The sequence below is a fragment of the Onychomys torridus genome, chromosome 22, assembly GCF_903995425.1.
Source record: "Onychomys torridus chromosome 22, mOncTor1.1, whole genome shotgun sequence".
NCBI lineage: Eukaryota > Metazoa > Chordata > Mammalia > Rodentia > Cricetidae > Onychomys > Onychomys torridus.
Genome location: NC_050464.1, coordinates 29,602,015 through 29,625,615, shown reverse-complemented (window position 1 = coordinate 29,625,615; position 23,601 = coordinate 29,602,015). Strand labels below are relative to the sequence as shown.

Genomic DNA, 23,601 nt, shown 5'->3' with positions numbered 1-23,601 from the left:
TACAGTTATCCATTTTTGGGCAGGCCTGGACAAGTCCCAGGCTTTGTCCTTGAGCTGCCAGGGAGGCTGGCTAGCCTAGCACGTACTGACTGTGGGGGCTGACTCAATGACCCAGACTCTGTCCTTGACTCATGCACATAGCTCTGAGTTGGTGAGGGGTCCCAGACAGTAAACAACTGGCTGAACCTTGAACGCTCAGAGTACATGCAGAAAAGGAGCTACTTCATGGACTATGTCTTCTGTTCACGGCCCTCCCAGAAACTGCTTGCTCAAGTCTCAGGAAACTGAAATTGAGGCCCGATCTCTAAGAGAAGACTGAGCAGCCTATTATGGCGTCTGCCTGGTCCTTTCAGGTCCTCTGGGAGAGCAGCCAGTGCTCTAACCACTGAGCAGCCTCTCTAGCCCTAAACCTACAATTTAAGAGTCAGGGGACTCAGAGGCTGGTCTGCCTCTGCCCTCCCAGGGCAAGGAAGAGAACCCTGGGCTTCAGGGGGATGATGTGTCCAAGGCAGAGAGCACATCACCGGGTGTGTAGAAAGAGCTCGGTACCTGTGTTTTCTTCTGTATAGTTGCCATTAACCTGGTGTATGTTCTTGGGGCAACTCTGGGAGGTGGACGGATGCTGGTCCTGACTCTGTAGCTCAGACATCAGTCTGACCACATAGCTGAAATCCCCAGACACTAACAGCTCTGGGCAGGGCCAAGGAATCCACGTGTGTTCCTAACAGGAACTCTTCTAAATATAACTTACAGGATTTCCTTTCTGAGTTGAAATGTGATACAGTCTCATTACAGAAAATTTGGGAAAGATATGCAGGTAGAATGAAGAAACGTTACTTATAACCCTACCGGCCAGACTCGACTCTTTTTTTTTTAAGATTTATTTATTATTATGTATACAGTGGAATGTTCTGCCTGCGGCCAGAAGAGGGCGCCAGATCTCATTCCAGATGGTTGTGAGCCACCATGTGGTTGCTGGGAATTGAACTCAGAACCTCTAGAAGAGCAGTCAGCGCTCTTAACCACTGAGCCATCTCTCCAGCCCTCAGACTTGACTCTTATTTTCCTGGTGTTTATGCATTTAGGCAGGGAATGGTCACTACACTGAATATATATGACTGCCTTGTATCCTTATATTGTATGATGTGTCCTAAGCACTTTCCATTTGGTTAGAAATTCTCTAGAAAAAAGTATGTTCTTTTTAAGATACTTATTTTGTGTTTATATGTGATGTATGCATGTTGGGGTGTGGGGGTGTGGGAGTGTTGTCCTGTCTATCACTCTCCCTTTAAAAAAAAAAATGTGCTTATTTATTAGCTTGGCAGTGGTGGCTCATGCCTTTAATCCCAGCACTCAGGAGGCAGAGGCAGTCAGAGCTCTGTGAGTTCAAGGCCAGCCTGGTCTACAGAGCAAGATCTAGGACAAGTACCAAAACTACACAGAGAAACCCTGTCTCGAAAAAAAGAAAAGAAAAAGAAAACAAACATAACAAACCAAAACCAAAGTTACTTCCCCCACCCTCAGATAGGGTTTCTCTGGGTGGCTTTGGCACCTTTCCTGGAACTCACTCTGCCTCCCAAGTCTTGGGATTAAAGGCGTGCACTGCCGCCGCCATCCTAAAAATTTATTTATTTATTTATTTATTTATTTTTGTTTTTCGAGACAGGTTCTCTCTGTGTAGCTTTGCACCTTTCCTGGAACTCACTTGGTAGCCCAGGCTGGCCTCGAATTCACAGAGATCCGCCTGGCTCTGCCTCCCGAGTGCTGGGATTAAAGACGTGTGCCACCACCGCCCGGCTTGTTTTGGTTTTTTGTTATAGGATCTCCCCATGTAACTTTGACTGAAACTTGTTATGTAGACCAGGTTGGCTTCAAATTCATAGAGATCCACCTACCTATACCTCCTGAGTCCTGGGATTGAAAGTACAAATAACACCATGATCCACTCTCACAGCTGTATCTTATAAAGCAATATTCTTAAACGTTGGCTTCCAAACTGGCCATTGTATCAGAATTACTTTGAGCCTTTGTCAAGTAAGTAAGATGGGATTCCTAGGCCTCACCACAGGCTGAGTACCATAGCCACAGTAGGGGCTCATCTATCCAGGGGCTTTCAGATATGCCGCCACGTGGAGAGTCCTGACCTCGGACACCAGCTCTGAGTTGGCATTTCCCAGGGTCTGCTCACCATCGAGGATGAGGGCTTAACACACTGCAGGATTATTGGTCAGGAATCCTCTTTGGCTGTAAGTCACAGGTATCTAAGGTATGCCAGAGTTTGGTTCAAAGAAGCCAAGTCCTGTAGTAGAGGCAGTGTGTGGCTTAACCAAACCCAGAACCTCAAATGCAGCTCCAGGAAACACCCTTCTCTCTGGGCCTCTCTTACTTTTGTGTTGCCTGGGACTGTGGTCAACCCTCACCTCTGCCTGTGCCTTGGAGGCCACAAACCCAGATACTGCAAAGAGCTTCCTTTCCAGAGCCCCGGTCATCACTTGGTAACGGTGGGCCTGACCTCATCACTCTCCAGGAGCACATACTGCCCAGGCTGCTAGGCATGGATACCCACGCTTCCTAGAATCTGTGACAGGTTCAGCCCACCTTCCTGTGAGGACGTGAGCAGGGTGGAAATGATTCCCAAATGAGATCCTGCCTAGGCCTGGGATGTAGCTCAGTGGTTGAGCTCTTCTTGCCTAGCATGTGGGTTCCAGGCCCAACTCTGTATGGGACAATGATGGCACCCACATCCTGGGATTCCTGGAAAGATTTTGTGGGTAACTAGCTGTTTAGCTCAGTCCACAGGGCATGGTGAGTATCTGAAAAGCATCTGGTATCTTTTCATAGTCCTACCTCTGGCTAAAGGATTACAGGCCAGAAGTCAAGGTTCCCACCCTTTTCTGTGCAGGGGCTAGAACCTAGGGCTTGACACGTGCTGAGCAAGCACACTAACACTAAACTGCCTCTCTCCAGCTCTCAAAAGTTCAAGGTTATCCTCAGCTATATAGCTAGTTCCAGGCTATCCTAGGCTACATAAGACTCTGCCTCAAAAAAAAACCCAAACGACAAAAAATATCTACTTGGGCTGGAGGCATAGCTCAGTGGGCTGGGTCTTGCCTGGCCAAGGCCCAGGTTCCACCCCAGCACCCCCACCCCCCACTGTGCACACAGATGCATTTACTCTTTGGAGATAGATGTTCCTGTGATCCAGATGTGCCCCACACCAGCCTGCAGACTTTGTTAGCTGATGTACTTGCTGCACAAGATGTTTCTGATCTGCCCTTCTCATGTCAGATTTATAGCGATTTTAAAGATTTTTTTAAAAACTTATTCATTTTTATTTTATGAGCATTGGTGTTTTGGCTGCATATATGTCTGTGTGAGGGTGTCAGATCTTAGAGTTACAGACAGTTGTGAGCTGCCATGTGGGTGCTGGGAATTGAACCTGGGTCCTCTAGAAGAGAAGTCAGTGCTCTTAACCACCGAGCCATCTCTCCAACCCCAATTTTTAAAAAGATTGAAAAAAAATCTTTTCATGGCTTCTAAATTTCTAAACCTGGCTGTGCTGAAGTTCACGGAACACTTCCTATGAAAACGTAACTGTAGCCGGGCAGTGGTGGCACACGCCTTTAATCCCAGCACTCGGGAGGCAGAGGCAGGTGGATCTCTGTGAGTTCAAGGCCAGCCTGGGCTACCAAGTGAGTTCCAGGAAAGGCGCAAAGCTACACAGAGAAACCCTGTCTCGAGAAAAACAAACAAAAAAAAAAAAAAAAAAAAGGAAAAGAAAAGAAAAGAAAACGTAACTGTGTCTCCACCCCCAGCCCCCAGCCCCGATTTCCTAAGAAGTTTTATGGAAAAGTTGGCCCAGCCAGCTTGGGCACACACAAGACTCAGGTGGAGAGCCAAGCCAGCCCCCCACCTTACCCCAAGACTATGCAGTATTCACAGTTTTTGTACCTCATTATAGCCACCTCTGGATTTGAAGACCCTGCGTTAAAGCTGAAGTCAAATTTCACAAGAATACAACCTTCCCCGCAAAGAGTTCCTAGTCCCCTTTCCTCTACAGAAAGGTGTGTGTGCACAGAGCATGCCCACAGTGGTTGAATGAAGAGAGGCTCTTCCAAACCTTCACTTTGTTTGTGTTTTCAATCCCTATGTAGCCTAGGCTGGCAAGCCTCCAGCCCCGGTCTCTGGAGTAGTGGAAACCAGAGGTGTGTGCCACGCCCTATTTTAAATGAACAATGAGAAAAGCATGTAACGTTATAGAAGGAGCCAGAATTAAGTGTCCAGTTTCTGTTGCTGGTGTCTATTGCCTCCAGTGTCCCTCTGACTCGGGGGACAGCCCGTGCGTGGCGCTTGCTCACGGCTCTCTTTCCATGTCGCTTACGCAGCACTGTTTAATCTGGGACGGGTTTCGTAGCGACTTAACATCAGTGCACCCTCTTCATTCCATAAATTTAAGGCTAATTCTGGTGGAAACATATGTGCCCCCAGCAAGCGCCCCGATAGCAGGCACTCAGCAAATGGTAATTGAATGAATGTGTAAATGAGCAAATGGTGCCCAGTGGCCTCATTCAACTGCAAGGATGAAGAGAAGAGCAGGATCCCTGACACTAGTGTTTGATCTCGGAGTAATTACCAAGTTCCCTAACGGGCCGGGCAAATTCAGGAGTGGCAGCAGCATTGTGCAGGAGTGTTTAGAGAGGAAATAAATAATTGCTTGACGTACATGTGGAGGTTAAAGGACAACCTGCTGGGGTTGACTCTTTCCTTCTATCATGTGGGTCCCAGGAATCGAACCCAGGTTGTCAGTCTTGGTGGCAATCACCTTTAGCCACTAGGCCACGTCATCAGCCTCAACACATTTGTTTGTTTGTTTGTTTTTTAGCTGAGGAGTGAACCCAGGGCCTTGTGCTTGCTAGGCAAGTGCTCTACCACTGAGCTAAATCCCCAACCCAACACATTTTGTTTTAAGAATGTATCCTGGCCTGGGTGGTGGTGCACACCTTAATCCCAGTACTTGGGAGACAGAGACAGGCGGATCTCTGTGAGTTAGAGGGTCTACAGAGTGAGATCCAGGACAGCTAGGGCTCTGTTGCACAGAGAAACCCTGTCTCAAAAAACAACAACGATGCCAGGCGGTGGTGGGGCACGCTTTTAATCCCAGCACTCAGGAGGCAGAGCCAGGTGGATCTCTGTGAGTTCAAGGCCAGCCTGATCTACAGAGTGAGATCCATGACAGGCCCCAAAACAACACAGAGAAACCCTGTCTTGAAAAAACAAAACAAAAGTTAAGATTGGGCTGTAGAGATGGTTCAGTGGTTAAGAGCATTTGGCTGCTCTTCCAGAGGTCCTTAGTTCAATCCCCAGCAACCACATGGTGGCTCACAACCATCTATAATGAGATCTGGTGCCCTTTCCTGGCCTGTATATACATAATAAATAAATAAATCTCTTTTAAAAAAAGTTAAAATCACCGACTATACTTCCAGAATACCCACATCCAGTTCCTGGCAGCCACTCAGTGGCTCACAGACATCTAGTAACTCTAGTTCCAGGGGATCTGGTACCCTCTTCTGGCCTCCATGGGCACCAGGCATGCATGTGGCACATAGACATAAATTACTGGTAAAATATTAATAATAATAATACATTTTTATACATAAACAATAATAGATTTTTTTAAATAAAAAAGGATATGTCCTCCAGAGAAAGTTTCACTCATATAAGATGATACACACAGGGAAAGAAGAGTTATTTCAGCAAACACTGAAAAAAACTGGGGCTGGAGAGATGGCTCAGCAGTTAAGAGCACTGGCTGCTTTTCCAGAGATCCCAGGTTCAATTCCCAGCACCCACATGGCTCACAACTATCTGTAATGCCAGTCCCAGGGGCTCCAAAGCCTTCTTCCGGCCTCTGAGGACGCTAGGCACCCACATAGTGTACAGATATTAATACATGCAAAACATCATACACATAAAATAAATAAATTTTTAAAAATTGAAATAATTGACAATGTCCAGTGATGGGAGATAGGGTCAATAAAATAAGGCAAGCCTGTCTATACTCAGGAGTCACTCAAGAGTACAATGATAGGCTGGGCGGGGCTCAGGTTAGTGCTCTTATGGTATTCACAAAGCTCTGGGTTCTCAGCACTGCATAAAATCATGTGCCTTCCTATAACCCCAGCACTCAGAAGGCAGAGGCAGGAATGTGGTATTGACCTCAGTTCCATAGACTGAGGCCCGTCTGGGATGCATCTTGAAACTCTGTCATGAGGGGAGCAAGAGCAAGGGTAGGAGCCTCAGATGCTTTGTAATTGCTTGTATGGCCAAGCCAGGTAGTGCAGGCCTGTCGTCCCAACTACTCAGGAGGCTGAGGCAGGAGGATGACAAGTTCAAGGCCTGTCTGGGCAACTTAGTGAGATCCTGTCTCAAAATGAACTTACTGGTGCCTCAGTGGCAGAGCATTTACCTAGCATGTGTGCGTGCCTTGGGTTCAATCCCCAGGACCACCAATAATTGTAATTGTCATTGTTACTTGTATATTCATGTACCTATGCTGTGGGATAATCCTTTTGTAAACTGTGAAGATTTGTCGCTGTGACTGGTTTAATAAAGAACCTGACTGGCCAGTAGCTGAACAGGATAAAGTTAGGTGGGAAAGCCAAATTGAGAATGCTGGGAAGGAGAAGGGTCAAGACAGGCATCGCCAGCCATATGCAGAGGGAGCAGGAGATGAACATGCCATGCTAATAAAGGTCCCGCCACTTGGTAGAGCATAAATAAGGAATATGGTTATTTGGGAACTGGTGGGCAGGAGAGAAATACCCGACTACATGCCTAACCTACAGGAACAGGTTCCAAGCCCATAATGACACTCATTTCCGGGGGGCTGCGAGTTAGGGGGATATACTCTTCCCACTTTCTGCAATGTACAGTCTGAGGTCAGCTGGGGCCTCCGGGGTCAACTGCAACCAGACTGTAGTCTCATCCAGTGGATTCAGGCCCTCCTGGTCTCTGTACTCAACATCACTCCAGGCCCGATGCTCATCTCTTCCTCGCTTGGCACACAAACACTCCCTCTAGAGAACTTTCTTGAAATCACCAGAAAGGGTCACATATAACCTCATTTCACAACAATTGACCTCAAACTGCGTGTGACCATCCACCATGGGGCTCTTTGGCCGGTCTCCATCCCTCTGGGTTCTCACCGTCTACCACCCCTAGCTCTTCCTACCTCCTGTCAGGGGGGCCCTGGAGACAACCTCATTCTCCTCGGCTCTTCTCCGCTTCTGTTTCCCAGCGCGCACTGTCAACCCATCAAGTGTCTACACATGAATTGCCTGCTTGCTTAACAGCTATCCCTCCCCTCCCAGGCACTGTGATTGTGAAGAGGGGAGAGGCTGATGCATATGTTTTCATGCTTTCGGTTTTCTTAAACTGCCAGCATATAGTCTGTATTGCTTTTGTATTCAGAACAAAAACCCAGGAGATAAACACGCAGGATCCTCTGAAAGCCTTGCGCGCTAATCTGTTAGAACTGGTCCCAGCTGGGGTCGAAATCGCAGCCAATTGGTGCGAGCTCACCCATATGGAGAGGGAGAAACTTGAGAAAGAGATCACGTGCGCAGCTTTGCCTCCTGTGATTAAAGCCCCCGGGGCCCTTAGTATGTTGGGTCCCGTGCTGAAAAGCAAATATCAGGTTATTTTCATCCTAGAGGGAAGAGAGAGGGCCCACTGTTCTGGGGGAGGTCTGGCTGGCATACTGGGAGAGGTCTAGAGCAGGACGTCACCCAGCGAGCTTCCTGTGGAAAGACTGTAAGGCAAAAGTATGTATAAGTGAGCATTTAAATAAATAAATTCCAGAATACCGGAGAGCCGCCGGATAAAGCACTCAGGTGGTCACACTGACACCAAGTGCAAAGCCCATGGGGGTCTTCCCTGTTGCCACTCAGTGTGCCCCTAACACCTTCAAGGAGGCCCTCTGGGGTGTGGTCCTCTCTGGCCTCGGGAAGCATGCAGGCCCTTGCTTTCTTTGTCTCGCCCATTTCACAGGTGGTAAAAGTGAGGCTCGGAGCAGGAAGGCGGCTTGCACTGCCACTCTGCTTCTGAGAACAGAGCCAGAGTTTGACCCACGTAAGGCTGAGCCCAGACCTGGTGGTCTGCGTTTACATGTGAGCCCCTGCAGTCCTGTAAGCGGAGAGAGACATGGATCCCCGCATGTCGCTGGAGTTCCGGGTTGGTTTGTTTGTTTCTGTGCCAGGCAAGCCCTTGACCACTGAGCTACACCCTGCCCAGGGCATGTGTGGTTTTTTTCTTATGTCCCCATTGTTGGAAGCTTTCACGACAAGCGTGCATTGATCTCTTTGGGGAAAATCTAGTCTCTAAAATACCAACGTTCTAGAATTGAACAATTGTGTTGTTTGCTATGGCCTACATTTAAAAAGAAGTTTACAGTAACGTAACACACACCATACGAGGCAACTATTTTTGTGTGCAGGTCAATGGCTTTTGGGCTCTTCACAGAGTTGTGTAGTCATCAACCCTGTGCAACCCCAGAATATTATCACCCCCACAAAGAAACCCTATATCCATTATCAGCCACTTTCTGCAGCCACTTTCTGCCCCCTCCTCCCCCAGCCCTGGCAACTGCCAATCTGTCTTCCGTCTGCGCAGCCTCGTCTATTCTTGATTGCATAAAAATAGATCATACAGTATGTGATATGTTCACTTAGTTCACTCGGCCTGATGCATTCAAGATTCATTCAGAATGTAACATGCATCAGACCTTCATTCTTTTTTTTTTTTTTAACCAAGCTAAGGACCGAACCCAGGGCCTTGTGCTTGCTAGGCAAGCGCTCTACCACTGAGCTAAATCCCCAATCCCCAGACCTTCATTCTTGTTTTATTATTTTTTTAATTTTTTATTTTTTAATTTAATTTTTTTGTTTGTTTGAGACAGGGTCTCACTACGTAGCCCTGGCTGTCCTGGAACTCACTCTGTAGACCAGGCTGGCCTTGAACTCACAGAGAAATCCACCTGCTTCTGCTTCCAGAGTGCTGGGATTAAAGGTATGTGACATCATGCCTGGCTAATATTTTTATTTTTGACTTATTTTTATGTGTGAGAATGTTTTGCCTGTATGCCCTCAGAGACAAGAAAAGGGTGTCACTTCTCCTGAAATTGGAGTTTTGGATGGTTGTGATCCACCATGTGGGTGTTGGGAACTGAACCTGGATCTTCTGCAAGAACACAAAGTGTTTTTAACTGCTGAGCAATCCTCCAGCCACCACCACCACTACTACTACTACTACTACTACTACTTATTATTATTATTATTATTATTATTATTATTATTATTTATTTCATTTTTTTGAGAGATTTTTCTCTATATAGTCCTGGCTGTCCTGGAACTCACTCTGTAGACTAGGCTAGCCTCGAACTCACAGAGATCCACCTGCCTCTGCCTCCTAAGTGCTGGGCTTAAAGGCGTATGCCACTACTGCCTGGCTTCCTGTTATTTTTTAATTACTTGGGTGCTTTAATTACTTGGTGGCGGAAGTGGTGATGATGATGATGATGTTGATGATGATGATGGTGGTTCTTTTTTAAATTTTTTGGATTTAAATATTTGTTTTATTTACCCAAATGAATATTTTGCCTACACATATATATGTGCATCATGTGCATGCCTGGTGCCTATGGAGGTCAGAAGAGGAGGTCAAATCCACTGAAGCTGGAGTTAGAGGTGACTGTGAGCTACCATGTGGGCGCTAGAATCCAGGTCCTCTGCGAGAACAGCCAGTGCTCCTGAAAGCTGAGCCATCTTTCCCATCCCCCTTCATTCCTATTTTTGCTGAATAATATTCTATGCAGTCCTGTGAAGCTGCCACATTTTATTTGCCTCGTCATGATTTGGTGAGCATCTGGGTTGTCCCTACCCTTGTGCTGTTATGAGTGATGCTATCATGAACACTCCTGTGTGGATGTCTTTCTAGTTCTCGGGTGCATGTACTTAGGAGGGGAATTGCCTCGTCAAGGAGGAGTTTTGTATCTGTCTCGCAGGGGAATTTCTATCCCTGTTATGTCTTAACTGGAACCAGCATGCATCTGCCTGCTTCAGAGTGTCCAGGACCTGATCAGAATTTCCGAGAGTGGTGGGTGCCTAAAAAACTCACCCTTGTGGCTTTGGGGGGAAAGCTCCATGATTTGGCGTTCAGCATCTCTTAAAACCCTTTCCAAACATGTGTGCTATAAAGACTCCCCCACCATTAGTTACCTAGTAATTGTGTCTATCATCTGAGAGACTGTTGCCATATCACAAGGCAGTCTGTCACCCTCACGTTACTGAAAGTCCCCCACAGTGCGGCATAGTGCTGCTGAGAAGTGGTTATGCCACAGAAGCCATAAAGTGCTTCTTTGAATGGGAAGGGTGAAAGTTCTGTGCTTAATAAGGATAGAGAGGGCCTGTGGCAGTGGCGGCAGCGGCGGCGGCAGGAGCACGCCTTTAATCCCAGCACTCGGGAGGCGGAGGCAGGTGGATCTCTGTGAGTTTGAGGCCAGCCTGGGCTACAGAATGAGATCCAGGAAAGGCGCAAAGCTACAAAGAAAAACCCTGCCTCAGAGAGAGAGAGAGAGAGAGAGAGACAGAGACAGAGACAGAGAGACAGAGAGACAGAGAAAGGTCAGGCAGAGTGCTTACCGAGCACACGCAATACCATAAGTTTGATACCTGTGACCACAAAACAGCTACAATAATAACAAAGATAGAGAGGCCTGCTCTAATATCTATGGTAAAAACAAAAGCTTCTCAGTTTCAACAGGTCCCATTAATTGTTCTCAGTGTCTGTGCTGCTGGTGTTATATTTAGGAAGTGGTCTCCTGTGCCAATGCGTTCAAGAGTACTTCCCACTTTCTCTTCTATCAAGTTCAGTGTAACTGGATTTATGTTGAGGTCTTTGATCCACTTGGACTTGAGTTTTATGCATGGTGACAGAAATGGATCTATTTGTAATCTTTTTTTTGGGGGGGGGGCAGTTTCGAGACAGGGTTTCTTTGTGTAGCTTTGAGCCTTTCCTGGATCTTGCTCTGTAGACCAGGCTGGCCTCGAACTCACAAAGATCCGCCTGCCTCTGCCTCCCGAGTGCTGGGATTAAAGGCCTGCACCACCACTGGTAAAAACAAATCTTATACCTGTGGATTTCGAAGAGAACGTCTGTGCTTAAGCTGTTGTATGTTGAAGTGCATAAACTACAGGCATTCTGCATGGAAAGTGCCTCATTCATATTAAAAAGGTGTGGTAGCTGGGCGGTAGTGGCGCACGCCTCTAATCCCAGCACTCAGGAGGCAGAGGCAGGAGGATCTCTGTGAGTTCCAGGCCAGCGCTACCAAGTGAGTCCCAGGAAAGGCGCAAAGCTACACAGAGAAACCCTGTCTCGGAAAAAAAAAAAAAAAAAGTGTGGCCACAGGAACTAGATGCAGTGGCACCCGTTCTCCTAGCTTGTTGGTGGAGGCAGAAGGATCAGAAGTTCAAGGTCATCCCCAGCTACATATGGAGTTGGAGGCTAGCCCGGGCTACAGATCTTTTCTGTAAAAGAAAAACTGATTAGAGGATTAACCTTCTCGGTGGCTTCTATTCAGCATCTGTTGAGGTCTTGGGTGACGTGTCCCCAGGATGAGAGAGGCCGCTCTGGGATTTTAAGAGCAGAGTGGAGCATACGTCGCACAGGGCTCAGGGGAGTTCCAGACACAGCGGCACAGAGAGTCTGCCTGGCTGTGGGTCTCCCTCCTGAGCCCACTCCTTCCCAGGTCGGTGTGAAAAGGCTGGTGTGGACAAGCAGGATGAGCTGTGCTGAAGGGCTGACTCCCGTATGTCAAGGACGTTCTAGAGGGTTGTGAACAACAGGAAGAGGGTGTAGGGAATATGGAGAGTCCTCCAGCCCTGTGAGCCTATGACACTGTCACCGAAGGAAACATGCCGGCCACCCAGAGCCACCTCCTGAACAGGGGAAGGGTGCCTCAGTTCAAGTGTATTATGTTCCTCTCCATTTTATAAGGAGCTTATAAAACTTAATAATAAAACATGATTCAAAAGCCCTCAGTGGCTGGCAATGGAGATTGCAAACCAAAAGGCCATCGGGGTTCAATAATGGGTTGAAGGAAAATCGTTCTGCGGGAGGGACTCAGGCCACCCCTGCGTTGCGGGCCTGTGAGCAACACGGACAAGGGCTGCTGCATGTCTAAATGCTTAAAATTATTTGGCGGCGGCGGGGGCAGCAGCGCACACCTTTAACCCCAGCACTCAGGAGGCAGAGGCAGGTGGATCTCTGTGAGTTTGAAGCCAGCCTGGTCTACAGAACTAGTTCCAAGATAGCCAGGACTCTTACATAGAGAAACCTTGTCTTGAAAAACTGAAAAATAAAATAAAATGATTTGTCAGGTAAGAAATCATCCAATAAATGTTCTACCTCAAACCAGAGCTGAGTCAGTACTAGAAGCTGAGCCACATGAGCTAGGGCAGGAGGTGGTTACTCCAAATGAGGCTTTTGTGATATCTTCCCCCCCACCCCCAGATGGTCTCTTACTAAATATCCCTAGCAATTCAGGAACTCACTCTGTAGACCAGGCTGGCCAAAACTCACAGAGATCCGCCTGTCTCTGCCTCCCAAGTGCTGGGATTAAAGGTGTGCACCACCACCGCCCGGCTGATTTTTATTTTTAATTGTGTGTGGTATGTGTATCTATGTTTGCACGTGAATGCAGGTGTCCTCAGAAGCCAAAGGAGGGTGTCAGGACCTTTGAACCTGGAGTCACAGGCAGCTGTGAGCTGTGAGCCATGTGTTCTAGAAACTGAACTTGGGTCCTCTACAAGAGCAGAAAGCACTGTTGGCTGAGCCTTCTCTCCATTTCTGCTTTTTGTGAATTTTAAGGGAACTTCTTCCATGGCCGGTCACTGCCTGCTTCATTCATTCACTCACATAGTCATTCATATTTTCTCTGAGCGACTGTCAAGTCGGGCTCTGTCTACACCAAGCCGCTGAGGAAGTGGAGTTGAAAGCCACTTGCTACGGCTTCCCAGGGGAACAGATGCAAACCCAAACGGCTCAGGCCCAGCAGCTGCCACCTGTCCTTGCTCTGCTGAAAGCCACAGGCTTGGTGCTGACTGGTTTCCGCATGCATGCATTGTCACCTCTGTGAACCCCCTCCCCCACAGTCAAGAACAGGGGTTCCAAGCGTAGATCCTCCTGAGGATGTGTAAACAGCATATTCTCACCCCCAGCCCCTGGCTCACTGAGTCAGAATCCCCCTTGTTAACAAGCCCTCCTGGCCATTTCGGCCCCTGGCAGTTGGAGAACCCTTGCCCCAAAGCCAGGCTTCACAGTCTCCGCCATACTTCAAATAGTGTATCTTTTAAATAGTATGGCTGACTCTGCACCCCCAAATTAATGAAATCAGGATCTCCGGGCACAGGAACTGCTCTCGGAACTAGGAGAACTCCCCAGGCTGATGGAATGGACCGCTGCCTCAGTGGGTGATGGAGTAGGGTGAGAGTACCATCGTGGCCTCCCCATCCTCCAGAGCCGCCTTCACACCAGGGCATCCGGAAGACACTGAGTGGGCCGCATCCATCCCCCAGTTCTCCTAAGCACGGACTTCATTTAGGGGTGCGGTAGAACCTGTGGGACAGGCTCAGGAAGGAGTTGTGGGGTTGCCAAGCTGCCAACTTATCATTATATTATTATTATTATTATTATTATTATTATTATTATTTTATTATTATTATTATTAGTGTGCTGGTGTGTACATGTGGAGGTCAGAGGACAACTTTCTAGATTCAGTCTCTCACCAGGGATTGAACTCCAGCAGCCAGGCCTGTGCAGCCAGCCCTTTTACCCTCTCGCCAGCCCAAGCAGTGATTCTTAGGGAGGAAGCGGCAAATCACCTACTGAGTGCCTTGTGCTGCCGATGTTGGCTGAGGTTTGGGACTCCCTGGGTATGACTAATGCAGGCATTTCAATTCCCTTTGTTATCATAGTTAGGAATCGAGTTAAATCATATATTCCCTCAGTAATGTATATGTATTATAATTTATATACTTATTACTTATAAATTTGATCATATGTCATTAACATAGAATTATAATTTATATTGTAATTACATGAATTCTAATTAGTAAGCACATAGAAAAATATAATAATCACAGTATAATTACTGTCTGTTCAGTCCCTACCCTGTGTAGACACTTGTATTCTTCAAAACAACCCGGTGCGGGCTGGGGATATAGCTGAGATGGCAGAGCGCTCACCCAGCACGCAGGAAGGCATGCTGGCACCTGTGAGGTCAGAGGTTCAAGGTCATGCTCAGCTGCAGAGCAAGATCAAGGTTGACTCAGGCTACATGAGACCCTATCTCAAAAAAAAAAAAATGTCGACAAAAAGAAAACCCAGACTAAACAAAGCACAAACCACCCCAGTGTTTGTGTTACGCTTTACTCTCTCAAGATAAGAAAGTTGGAGATAAGTAGTATTAAGTAACTCACTCAAGATCCCACACACAGAAATTGGCACTGTTAGAATTTGAAGATAGATCCGTTCTCTGAAATTATCACTTAACTTTACTCTCTACTAAGTAGTGGTGTGTGTATATCTTAATAGTATTAACATTATTGAAATGTTTACATTTTATCATTTAAAGATGTTTGTGTATATGGGTGTTTCACATGTGTGTATATTTGTACACCTCCTGAGTGTCTGGTGCCCACGGAGACAGGAAAAGGGCATTGAATCCCCTGAAACTGGAGTGACAGATGGTTGTGAGCCACCATGTGTGTGGTAGGAATCAAACCTAGGTCCTCTGCAAGAGCAGCCAGTGCTCTTAACCACTGAGCCATCTCTCTAGCCCCAGTATTATTAAAATTAGTAAAATTGGAACTGGAGAGATGGCTCAATGGCTAGGAGCTTACAGTTAAGAGTTACTGCTCTTGGGGCTGGAGAGATGGCTCAGAGGTTAAGAGCACTGACTGCTCTTCCAGAGGTCCTGAGTTCAATTCCCAGCAACCACATGGCAGCTTGCAACTGCCTGTAACTACAGGATCTGACGTCCTTACACAGACGTGTGTAGGCAGAGCACCAATGCATATAAAGATAATTTTTTAAAAAGTTACTGCAACAGGTGGTAGTGGCACAAGCCTTTTATCCTAGTACTTGGAAGGCAGAAGCAGGTGGATCTCTGTGAGTTTAGGGCCAGCCTGGTCTACAGAGTTCCTGCTCTTGCAGATGACCCAAGCTCAGTTTCCAGCATCCATGACAGCTCACAACCATCAGTAGCTACAGTTTCAGGGGGTCTGACACCCACGCCCGGTTCTCTCAGTCACCTGTCACATAATGCAAGCAAATATTCATACACATACACTAAAAATAAACCTTTAAAATGATTAAAATTGCCAGGCGGTGGTGGCTCACGCCTGTAATCCCAGCACTCAGGAGGCCGAGGCAGGTGAGTTCGAGGCCAGCCTGGTCTACAAAGCGAGTTCCAGGACAGCCTCCAAAGCTACAGAGAAACCCTGTCTGGAAAAACAAACAAAAAAATTGATTAAAATTAAAAGTTTCTCTTCAGATAGTACACATTTTTTGCCTTGTACTATTCATATAGCATACCATGTTAATATGCTGTTTTTAATATGCATAACTATTCATATATAATCTAACATACAGTTGTGTCAACTGTAAACCCAGGAAATGCTAACTATGGAGCGGTGTCCTCACACACGGCGCACACACAGTTTCGGTTACAGTTGCTCGTAACCAATAATGCTGTTTCCCAAGAGCTGAGGCTGCCAGCCGCCAGCAGCTCTGCTTCACACCTAGGGAAAAGCGGTCACACCTTTTTCCCTCCAACATGACACATGGATCTAAGCAGCAAAATTCTGCAAGGGAAAGGATGGAAGCGGAGGCCCCAGCAGGCTGCAATTGTGCAGGGAGCAGCTTGAGAGCAACAGGTTTTAAATGATCTAACTATCCTTAAAGCAAAAGTAAATGACTCCTGGTTTAGAGGTGCATACTCAAATAAACAAAACGGGGGCGGGGGTAGGGGAGTGGGGGCTGGGGATTTAGCTCAGTGGTAGAGCGCTTGCCTAGCAAGCGCAAGGCCCTGGGTTCGGTCCTCAGCTCCAGAAAATAAAATAAAGGTGTGTGCCACCACCGCCCAACAAAACCGTATAATCCAGTGAGGCAGTGGGAAATGGGGTGGTTATGATCGTGTTTGCATGAATCCATGATGTCTCAGGAAAACGGCACATGAAGGGACAGAGAGATGCTGATGATTTTCTTCTTTAGTTAGTTGGTGGCTTTAGAAAATAATAAAAAAATGAGTCCCTAGCTTGAGGCAGTTGGATCTCAAGCTAGGTCAGCAAAAATGAAAATGTCTTTAATCCCAGCACTCTGGAGGCAGGGGCAGGTGGATCTCTGAGGGATTCAGGTCAGCCTGGTCTACAGAGTGAGTTCTGGGTTAGTCAGGGTGACTCAGTGAGACCCTGTCTCAAATAGAATAATAAAAAATAAAATCAAGGTCAAACACAGTAAAATAGCCAGGCGGTGGTGGCACACGCCTTTAATCCCAGCACTCAGCAGGCAGAGCCAGGCTCTATGAATTCGAGGCCAGCCTGGTCTACAGAGCGAGGTCCAGGACAGGCACCAAAGCTACACAGAGAAACCCTGTCTCTAAAAGCCACCAAAAAAATAAAAAAAAAAAAAAAGAAAGAAAGAAAGAAACAAAAACAGCGAAATGTCTGGGGTTGGGAATTTAGCTCAGTGGTAAAGCACTTGCCAGCAAGTGCAAAGCCCTGGGTTTGGTCCTCAGCTCCGGGGGGGAAAAAAAAGCAATGTCTGTGGCTGGCAAGATGGCTCAGTGGATAGAGTTGCTTACTCACAAGCCTGATGACCCAAGTTCAGTATCCAGGATCCATATGGTAGAAGAGGAGATTTAATGGCAGCAAGTGGTCCCTGGATCCTCCATATATGCACTGTGGTGTGTGTGAGACACACACAAACACACACACACACACTCATGCATCCATTTTTTAAAAGAAATGGAATTATTTTCTTAATCTTCATTGTGGTCATAGTATAACAATACAATTGATTTTCTTATATTGAACTTTTTATTTTACGTGTGTGTTTTACCTCCATGTATGTATGTGCACCATGTGCATGCAGTGCCTGCTGAGGTCAGAAGAGGGCGTCAGAACCGGAGTTACAGATGGTTATAATCTGTCGTGTGGGCGCTGGGAACCAAACCTGAGTCCTCTGCAAGAGCAGTTACTGCTCTTAGCTGCTGAGCATCTCTCCACCTCCGAGTTTCACATATTGATATCATACCCTGAATTATCACTGAAACACTTTGCCAGTTCTAGTAGGTTTTAGTGAATTTCTTAGAATCCTTTTCTCTTTTATGAGACGAGGTCTCACTATGTAGCCCTGGCTGGCATGAAACTCACTATGCAGTCCAGGCTGGCCTTGAATTCACAGAGCTCCACCTGCCTGTTTCTGCCTCCTGAGTGCTGGGATTAAAGGCATGCATCACCACAGCTGGCTGTATACTAACTTTAAAAATTAATTTAAAATAAAAATAAAATAAATTTACTAGGGTATAAGTCATGTATTTGAGTTTCTCAGTGAAGTACTTATTCATCCAAACTTATTTTTAAATTCTTATAGGTTCTATCTTCATGGTTTGGGAAGTGCTTCCCTTCCCCCCCCCCAAACAGGGTTTCTCTGTGTAGCTTTGCACCTTTCCTGGAACTTGCTTTGGAGACCAGGCTGGCCTCAAACTCACAAAGATCCGCCTGGCTCTGCCTCCGAAGTGCTGGGATTAAAGGCGTGCGCCACCAAAACCCGGCTTGGAAATACATTTTTTTTATTGTTGTTTATTGAAACAACATCTCTCTATGGAACCCTAGCTATCTTAGAACTTGCTATGTGGGCACAGATTGGTCTCGAACTTACCGTAGTCTAACTGCCTCTGTTTCCTGACCACAAAGAAACAGGTGTGTACCACCAAGCCTGGCTAGATTCTACCCTTAAAACAAGCTGACACGTATGTCTCAGGGTGAGGAAGTGGTTGATAGACTGTGAGATCCTCAGGGTGAAAAGTGACATGGTAGATTTGTGACATCATCAGGGCAGGACAAAGTGCAACAGACTGGGTGGCCTAAAAAAACAAAAGGAATAAAGGACTGGAGAGATGGCTCAGGGGTTCAGAGTGATTGCTGTTCTTGCAGAGGACCAGAATTTGGTTCCTGTACCCACACATCAGGTGGCTCATAACTGTTATCTGTGATTCCAGCTCCAAGGGATCCCATGCCTTCTTCTGACATACACAATCACCTACACTCCCATCTGTGTATATAGAGAGACACACATGCATAGACATAATCTTTTTTTTTTTTTTGGTTTTTTTGAGACAGGGTTTCTCTATAGCTTTGGAGGCTGTCCTGGAACTCGCTCTGTAGACCAGGCTGGCCTCGAACTCACAGAGATCCACCTGGCTCTGCCTCTGGGGTGCTGGGATTACAGGTGTGCGCCACCACTGCCCAGCAAACAACAAGATTTTATCCTCTGTCAGAATCTAAAATCAGTGTCGTCGGTGCGATATGTCCCGTGACGGTTTTCGGATTGGTTCCTTTGGGGCTCCTCCCACATCTGATACTCAGTTCTATTTCCTGACCACGAGGAAAAAGGTGTGCAGGGTATCACACTGTGCTTAGCTCCAAGCTGAAATGGTATAATGATGGACACATTGGATTGAAAGCCACCCTCCTCCAACATGACCTAATTTTATAATTACATTTGCAGTGACCCCATTTCTAGTAAGGTCCCCAAGGTTAGAACTTCAGTATCCATCCTGGGGGACCATAACACAACCCACAAATATATGTTCCTCTTCAGTTTTCCCAAGTGGCATAATCAAGTATCTTTTTTTTTTCTTTCTTTTCTTTTTTTTTTTTTTGAGAGGGTTTCTCTGTGTAACAGCCCTGGCTATCCTGGAACTCGCTCTGTAGACCAGGCTGGCCTTGAACTCACAGAGATCCACCTGCTTCTGCCTCCCGAATGCTGGGATCAAAGGTGTGCGCCACCACACCTGGCTTCAAGTATCTTTTGTGTTGACCATAGTCTTTTTTTTTTTTTTTTTTTTCCTGTTCTCTAGATTGAGGACATGTTTAATGAGATCAAATTTAGTGAATACGTGGACACTGGGAACCTCATCGACAAAATCAACTTACCAGATTTCCTCAAAGTTTATCTTAATCATAGGCTGCCTTTTGGTAACACCCTGACTGGCATCCAGGAGAGCTTTAACATACTTGGTTTCAAAAATTCGGAAGGGAAAATGGTTATTCGGAGAGAGGATTTCCTGAACTTGCTCCTCACTAAAGGTAACACCCAAGAAAGGACATCTGGTAGCAAGCATCCTTCCCCTTGCCAGCAGAAAAAGCCTCTTTAGGACAGGCAGGCAGTTTGGGATCCCCATCTGTCATGAGGACAGGGCCTCAGCCTCCAGGGTCACCTTGTCCTGTCTTGCATATCTGACAAGTGTGGGTTAATGAGAAGGTCCCTGACCTAGAAATGAGAAACATGTGATTCATGGGCCAGCAAGGAGACCCAGTGAGTCAAGGTGTTTGCCGCAAAGCCCAGGTGACCTGAGTTTAACTCCCAGAACTCACATGGTGGGAAAAGCTGTGCTCTGATCTCCAAGCACAGTCATGGCACATGCTTCCTCCCCGCCACAAAATAAATGAAGTGGAAAAAAATTTTTTAAGAAAAGTGTGCTTCCGAGGGCGGTGGTGACGCACGCCTGTAATCCCAAGCACTCGGGAGGCAGAGGCAGGCGGATCTCTGTGAGTTCGAGACCAGCCTGGTCTACAGAGCAAGATCCAGGAAAGGTGCAAAGCTACACAGAGAAACCCTGTCTCGGAAAAAAAAAAAAAAAAAAAAAATACAGTAAGACAGAATCTGTAATCCCCAGATCGGGAGTTCAAAGGTCATCCCCAGCATGAGGTCAGCCAAGTTTGAGGCCAGCCTGTGATACAGGAGAGCCAGCAACCAAACAAACTGAAGACCTTCTCAGTTCTCAACCCAGGTGTGAGACGGAGCCCCAGAGTTAACCAGACTCCTTTTATCCCCCTGCCCAGGTGAGCACATGACAGAGGAGGAGATGTATGACTGCTTTGCCACGCTGTTCGGCCTGAAACCTGAGGGGTGGAAACTGGAGCCCGCATCCTCCTCCGTCAGAGGTACCTGGCCTTCGTCTGGTCTTGTAGCCTCCGCTCACTAATTTGTTATAGACTTAAGTGACCACTGTCCTTAGGACCCTGCCCCCAAGAGTCAGTCTTCTGGGAATCCCGGGACTAGGTGACCACAGAGCCAGGGAGCCGTGGCTGTGTCTGCCAAATGGAGCATTCCCTCCCACTCTCCCGGTCCTGTGGCATCTTCTGACCTCCTTCCTTCCTTCCTTCCTTCTCCTTTTTTTTGGGGGGGCGCAACTTTGAGATGGTTTCCCTGTGAAAGCCCTGGCTATCCTGAACTCGCTATATAGACCAGGCTGGCCTTGAACTCACAGAGAGCCACGTGCCTCTGACTCCTGAGTACTGGGATTAAAGGTGTGTGCCACCACTGCCCAGCCCATTTTTTTTTTTTTTAAAGATTTATTTATTATGTATACATTACAGAACACCAGAAGAGGGCACCAGATCTCATTACAGATGGTTGTGAGCCACCATGTGGTTGCTGGGAATTGAACTCAGGACCTCTGGAAGAACAGCCACTGCTCTTAACCTCTGAGCTATCTTGCCAGCCTGCCCGGCCCTTTTTCCTTTCTTTGTTACACCTGGTTCATCTTTCTGGCTTGGGTGGATGAACATTAAGGCACTCCTGGAGGGTAGCTGTGGAGAGAGGTGACATCTGGGTAGGTGTGCAGACTCCGCTCCAAACCGCCAGGACTTTAAAGTTCTCTTTCTTTCTTTCTTTCTTTCTTTCTTTCTTTCTTTCTTTCTTTCTTTCTTTCTTTCTTTTTTATTTCTATTTTTTTTTTGGAGCAGAGGATTGAACCCAGGGCCAGCACTCTACCACTGAGCTAAATCCCCAACCCCTCTTTTCCTTTTTTCAAAAATTGATACTGTTTTTATTTTGTGTGCATGTATGTCTGTGTGAGGGTGACTGGAGTTACAGTTTTGAGCAGCCATGTGGGTGCTGGGAATTGAACCCGGGTCCTCATAGAATCTCACTATGTAGCCTTGGGTGGCCTGGAACTCACTATGTAGCCAAAGCTGGCTTCAAACTCCACCCGCTGCCTCCTGAGTGCTAAGATTAAAGGCATGTGCAACCATGCCTGGCTTTTTTTTTTTTTTTTTAATTTGAGATTTGTCTCTTTATGTAGCCTGGGCTAGCCTTGGACTCCTGCCTCCACCTCCCAAGTGCCAGGATTACAGGTGTGTGCTGCCATATCTGGCTTCAAGTTCTTTTTCTCAAAAGTTGTCTTTCATGACTTTTATATTCTCTCTGTGTCCTTCCCTCTCCCCCTCTCTCCGCACTGTGTGTGTGTGTGTGTGTGTGTGTGTAGACAAAATGTCACCCACCCCGCTAGCTTTTATTTGTCTTGCATGTGTACATGTATATGATGTGCAGGTGTGTGTTCTTGTTTATATGTGCGCGTGAATAGTTATGTGTGCATATGTGTCTGTGTATGAGTGTGGAGGCTGGAAGCAAACACCATGTGTCTTCCTGGATCATCTACTGTATTCATGAAGACAGGGCCTCTCACCAAGTCTGGGGCTCTTCAGTTATGGAAAGTCGACTCAGCGATTCCCCCAAACCCCCCCCGTCTGCCTGGTGCTGGTTCTAAGAGGCCTCACCATGGATGGGCTTCTGTGTGTGTTCTGGGATATGGACTCCATCCTGGCTTATATGGCGAGCGCTTTATCCTCCACAACAGTTCCCCATCAGCTTCGAGGTCTCCAGGGTCATCCCAGCCTTGGGGTATGTTTGATGGCAGAGGACTTTCCTCACATGCCCAAAGCCCTGGATTCTATCCCCAGCACCAAAGGAACGAAACCTCATCTTCCTCTTCTTGCTCTACCCCAAGAATGTCCCACCTCTGCCTCTTCCCAGCCAGCGGTTATTAACAGGTGTGACTGTTGTAAGTTTAATCTCAGGAGGAGCCGATCCTAACAGCTCTTTCGGGCCTGCTTGGGCTGGAAAATCTCTACCCACAAGCCCAGGGTAGTTGGTGGTCAGGCCCACAGCTCCTGAGACTACAGAAGCAAAGAGTCCTGATTCCCTGCCATCTCTTCCTTTTATGGCCTAACCAGGTTTGCCAGGACCTTGGTTAGCAGGGCTCTACTCCATAATGAACTAGTTTGATGGGTCAGAGGTGACCCTTAGCACATAAAGTACTGCCTACTCCCCCCCCCCCCCCCCCCCTTTTTTTCCCCAGAGCTGAGGATCGAACCCAGGGCCTTGGATTTGCTAGGCAAGCGCTCTATCACTGAGCTAAATCCCCAACCTCTCCCCCCCCCATTTTTCTTTTGAAGCATTTTTTTGCCTTATGTGCATGGGTGTTTGCCTTTGTGTATGTCTGTGTACTGTGTGCATGCCTGGTGCCCAGGGAGGCCAGGAAAGAGTGTGGGATCCCCTGGAACTGAAGTTACAGATGGGTTTGAGCCACCGTGTGGATGTTGGGAATGGAACCCAGGTCCTCTGGAAGAGCAGCCAGTGCTCTAACCACTGAGCCATCTCTCCAGCCCACCCCCCACTTCCGCTTAGTGTCACTCCCTGGAGTTTTTGAGAACTCGCTCTTATTAGGAGCTTCATCACTGGAAAGGCATTTGTTTTTCTTTTTCTTGCCTGTCCAGAGCCAGAAATCTGCCTCGAAGACGAACTTCCAGAGGAAATCACTGCAGAAATATTCGCGACTGAAATTCTTGGCTTAACCATCTCTGACAGTTCCGGACTGTCGGATCAGTGAAGTCCCTGAGAACGTTGGCAGCACAAAGGGCTTTGTGGGTGCTTGCACACGCGTGTGCGTGTTTTCCAGGAGGCGTTCTTTTTTCTGTATATGCCGACCCCGCCGCCCTTTAGAGCCTTTACATTAAAAGCAGATTTCTCATAGGCAACGGATCTCACTGAATTGGACATTGTGTTGTCTGTGAAAGGGAAGAGTGTGGGTGAAGGAGAGAACAGGCCTGGCAGCTGGAACCCCAGGTCTGACGGGGGGGGGGGCGACCCACAGGCGCAGTCAGTGGCAGGCCTTCCTCATGACATGCATGCTTCATGGAAGTCATAGCCAGCCACTCATACCCTTCTTCCTCTGGAGAGCTGTCTGTACTGCTGGCCTCTGTGCCTGGGACGGGGGGGGGGGGGGGGGGGGGGGTGTTCTGGGCTCCTGGGAGTGCCAGACTTTTTTTTTTCTTTCTCAGCAAAACAGCCAAGCCATTGTGTGCGGCCGGCCCGTAAGAGCATCACTGGCCATGCTTAACTCTGGTGGTGACCGCCAAAGAAAATGCAGAAGCAATCTGAGTTCCTCCCCCGCTTCTCCCCCCCCCCCCCCAA

General features: G+C 47.4%; 1 protein-coding gene across 1 annotated transcript in view; it reads left to right on the top strand.

Moving 5' to 3' along the window:
• The window catches only part of Cfap251 (cilia and flagella associated protein 251), a 60,453-nt gene extending 37,211 nt beyond the window's left edge, over positions 1–23,242 (top strand). The window contains exons 16-18 of the mRNA XM_036171646.1: positions 19,202–19,430; positions 20,187–20,288; positions 22,905–23,242. Coding sequence (XP_036027539.1) covers positions 19,202–19,430; positions 20,187–20,288; positions 22,905–23,017 — 444 coding nt within the window. The 3' untranslated portion in view covers positions 23,018–23,242. The remainder of the gene's footprint in view (positions 1–19,201; positions 19,431–20,186; positions 20,289–22,904) is intronic.
• Positions 23,243–23,601: the final 359 nt, after the last annotated feature.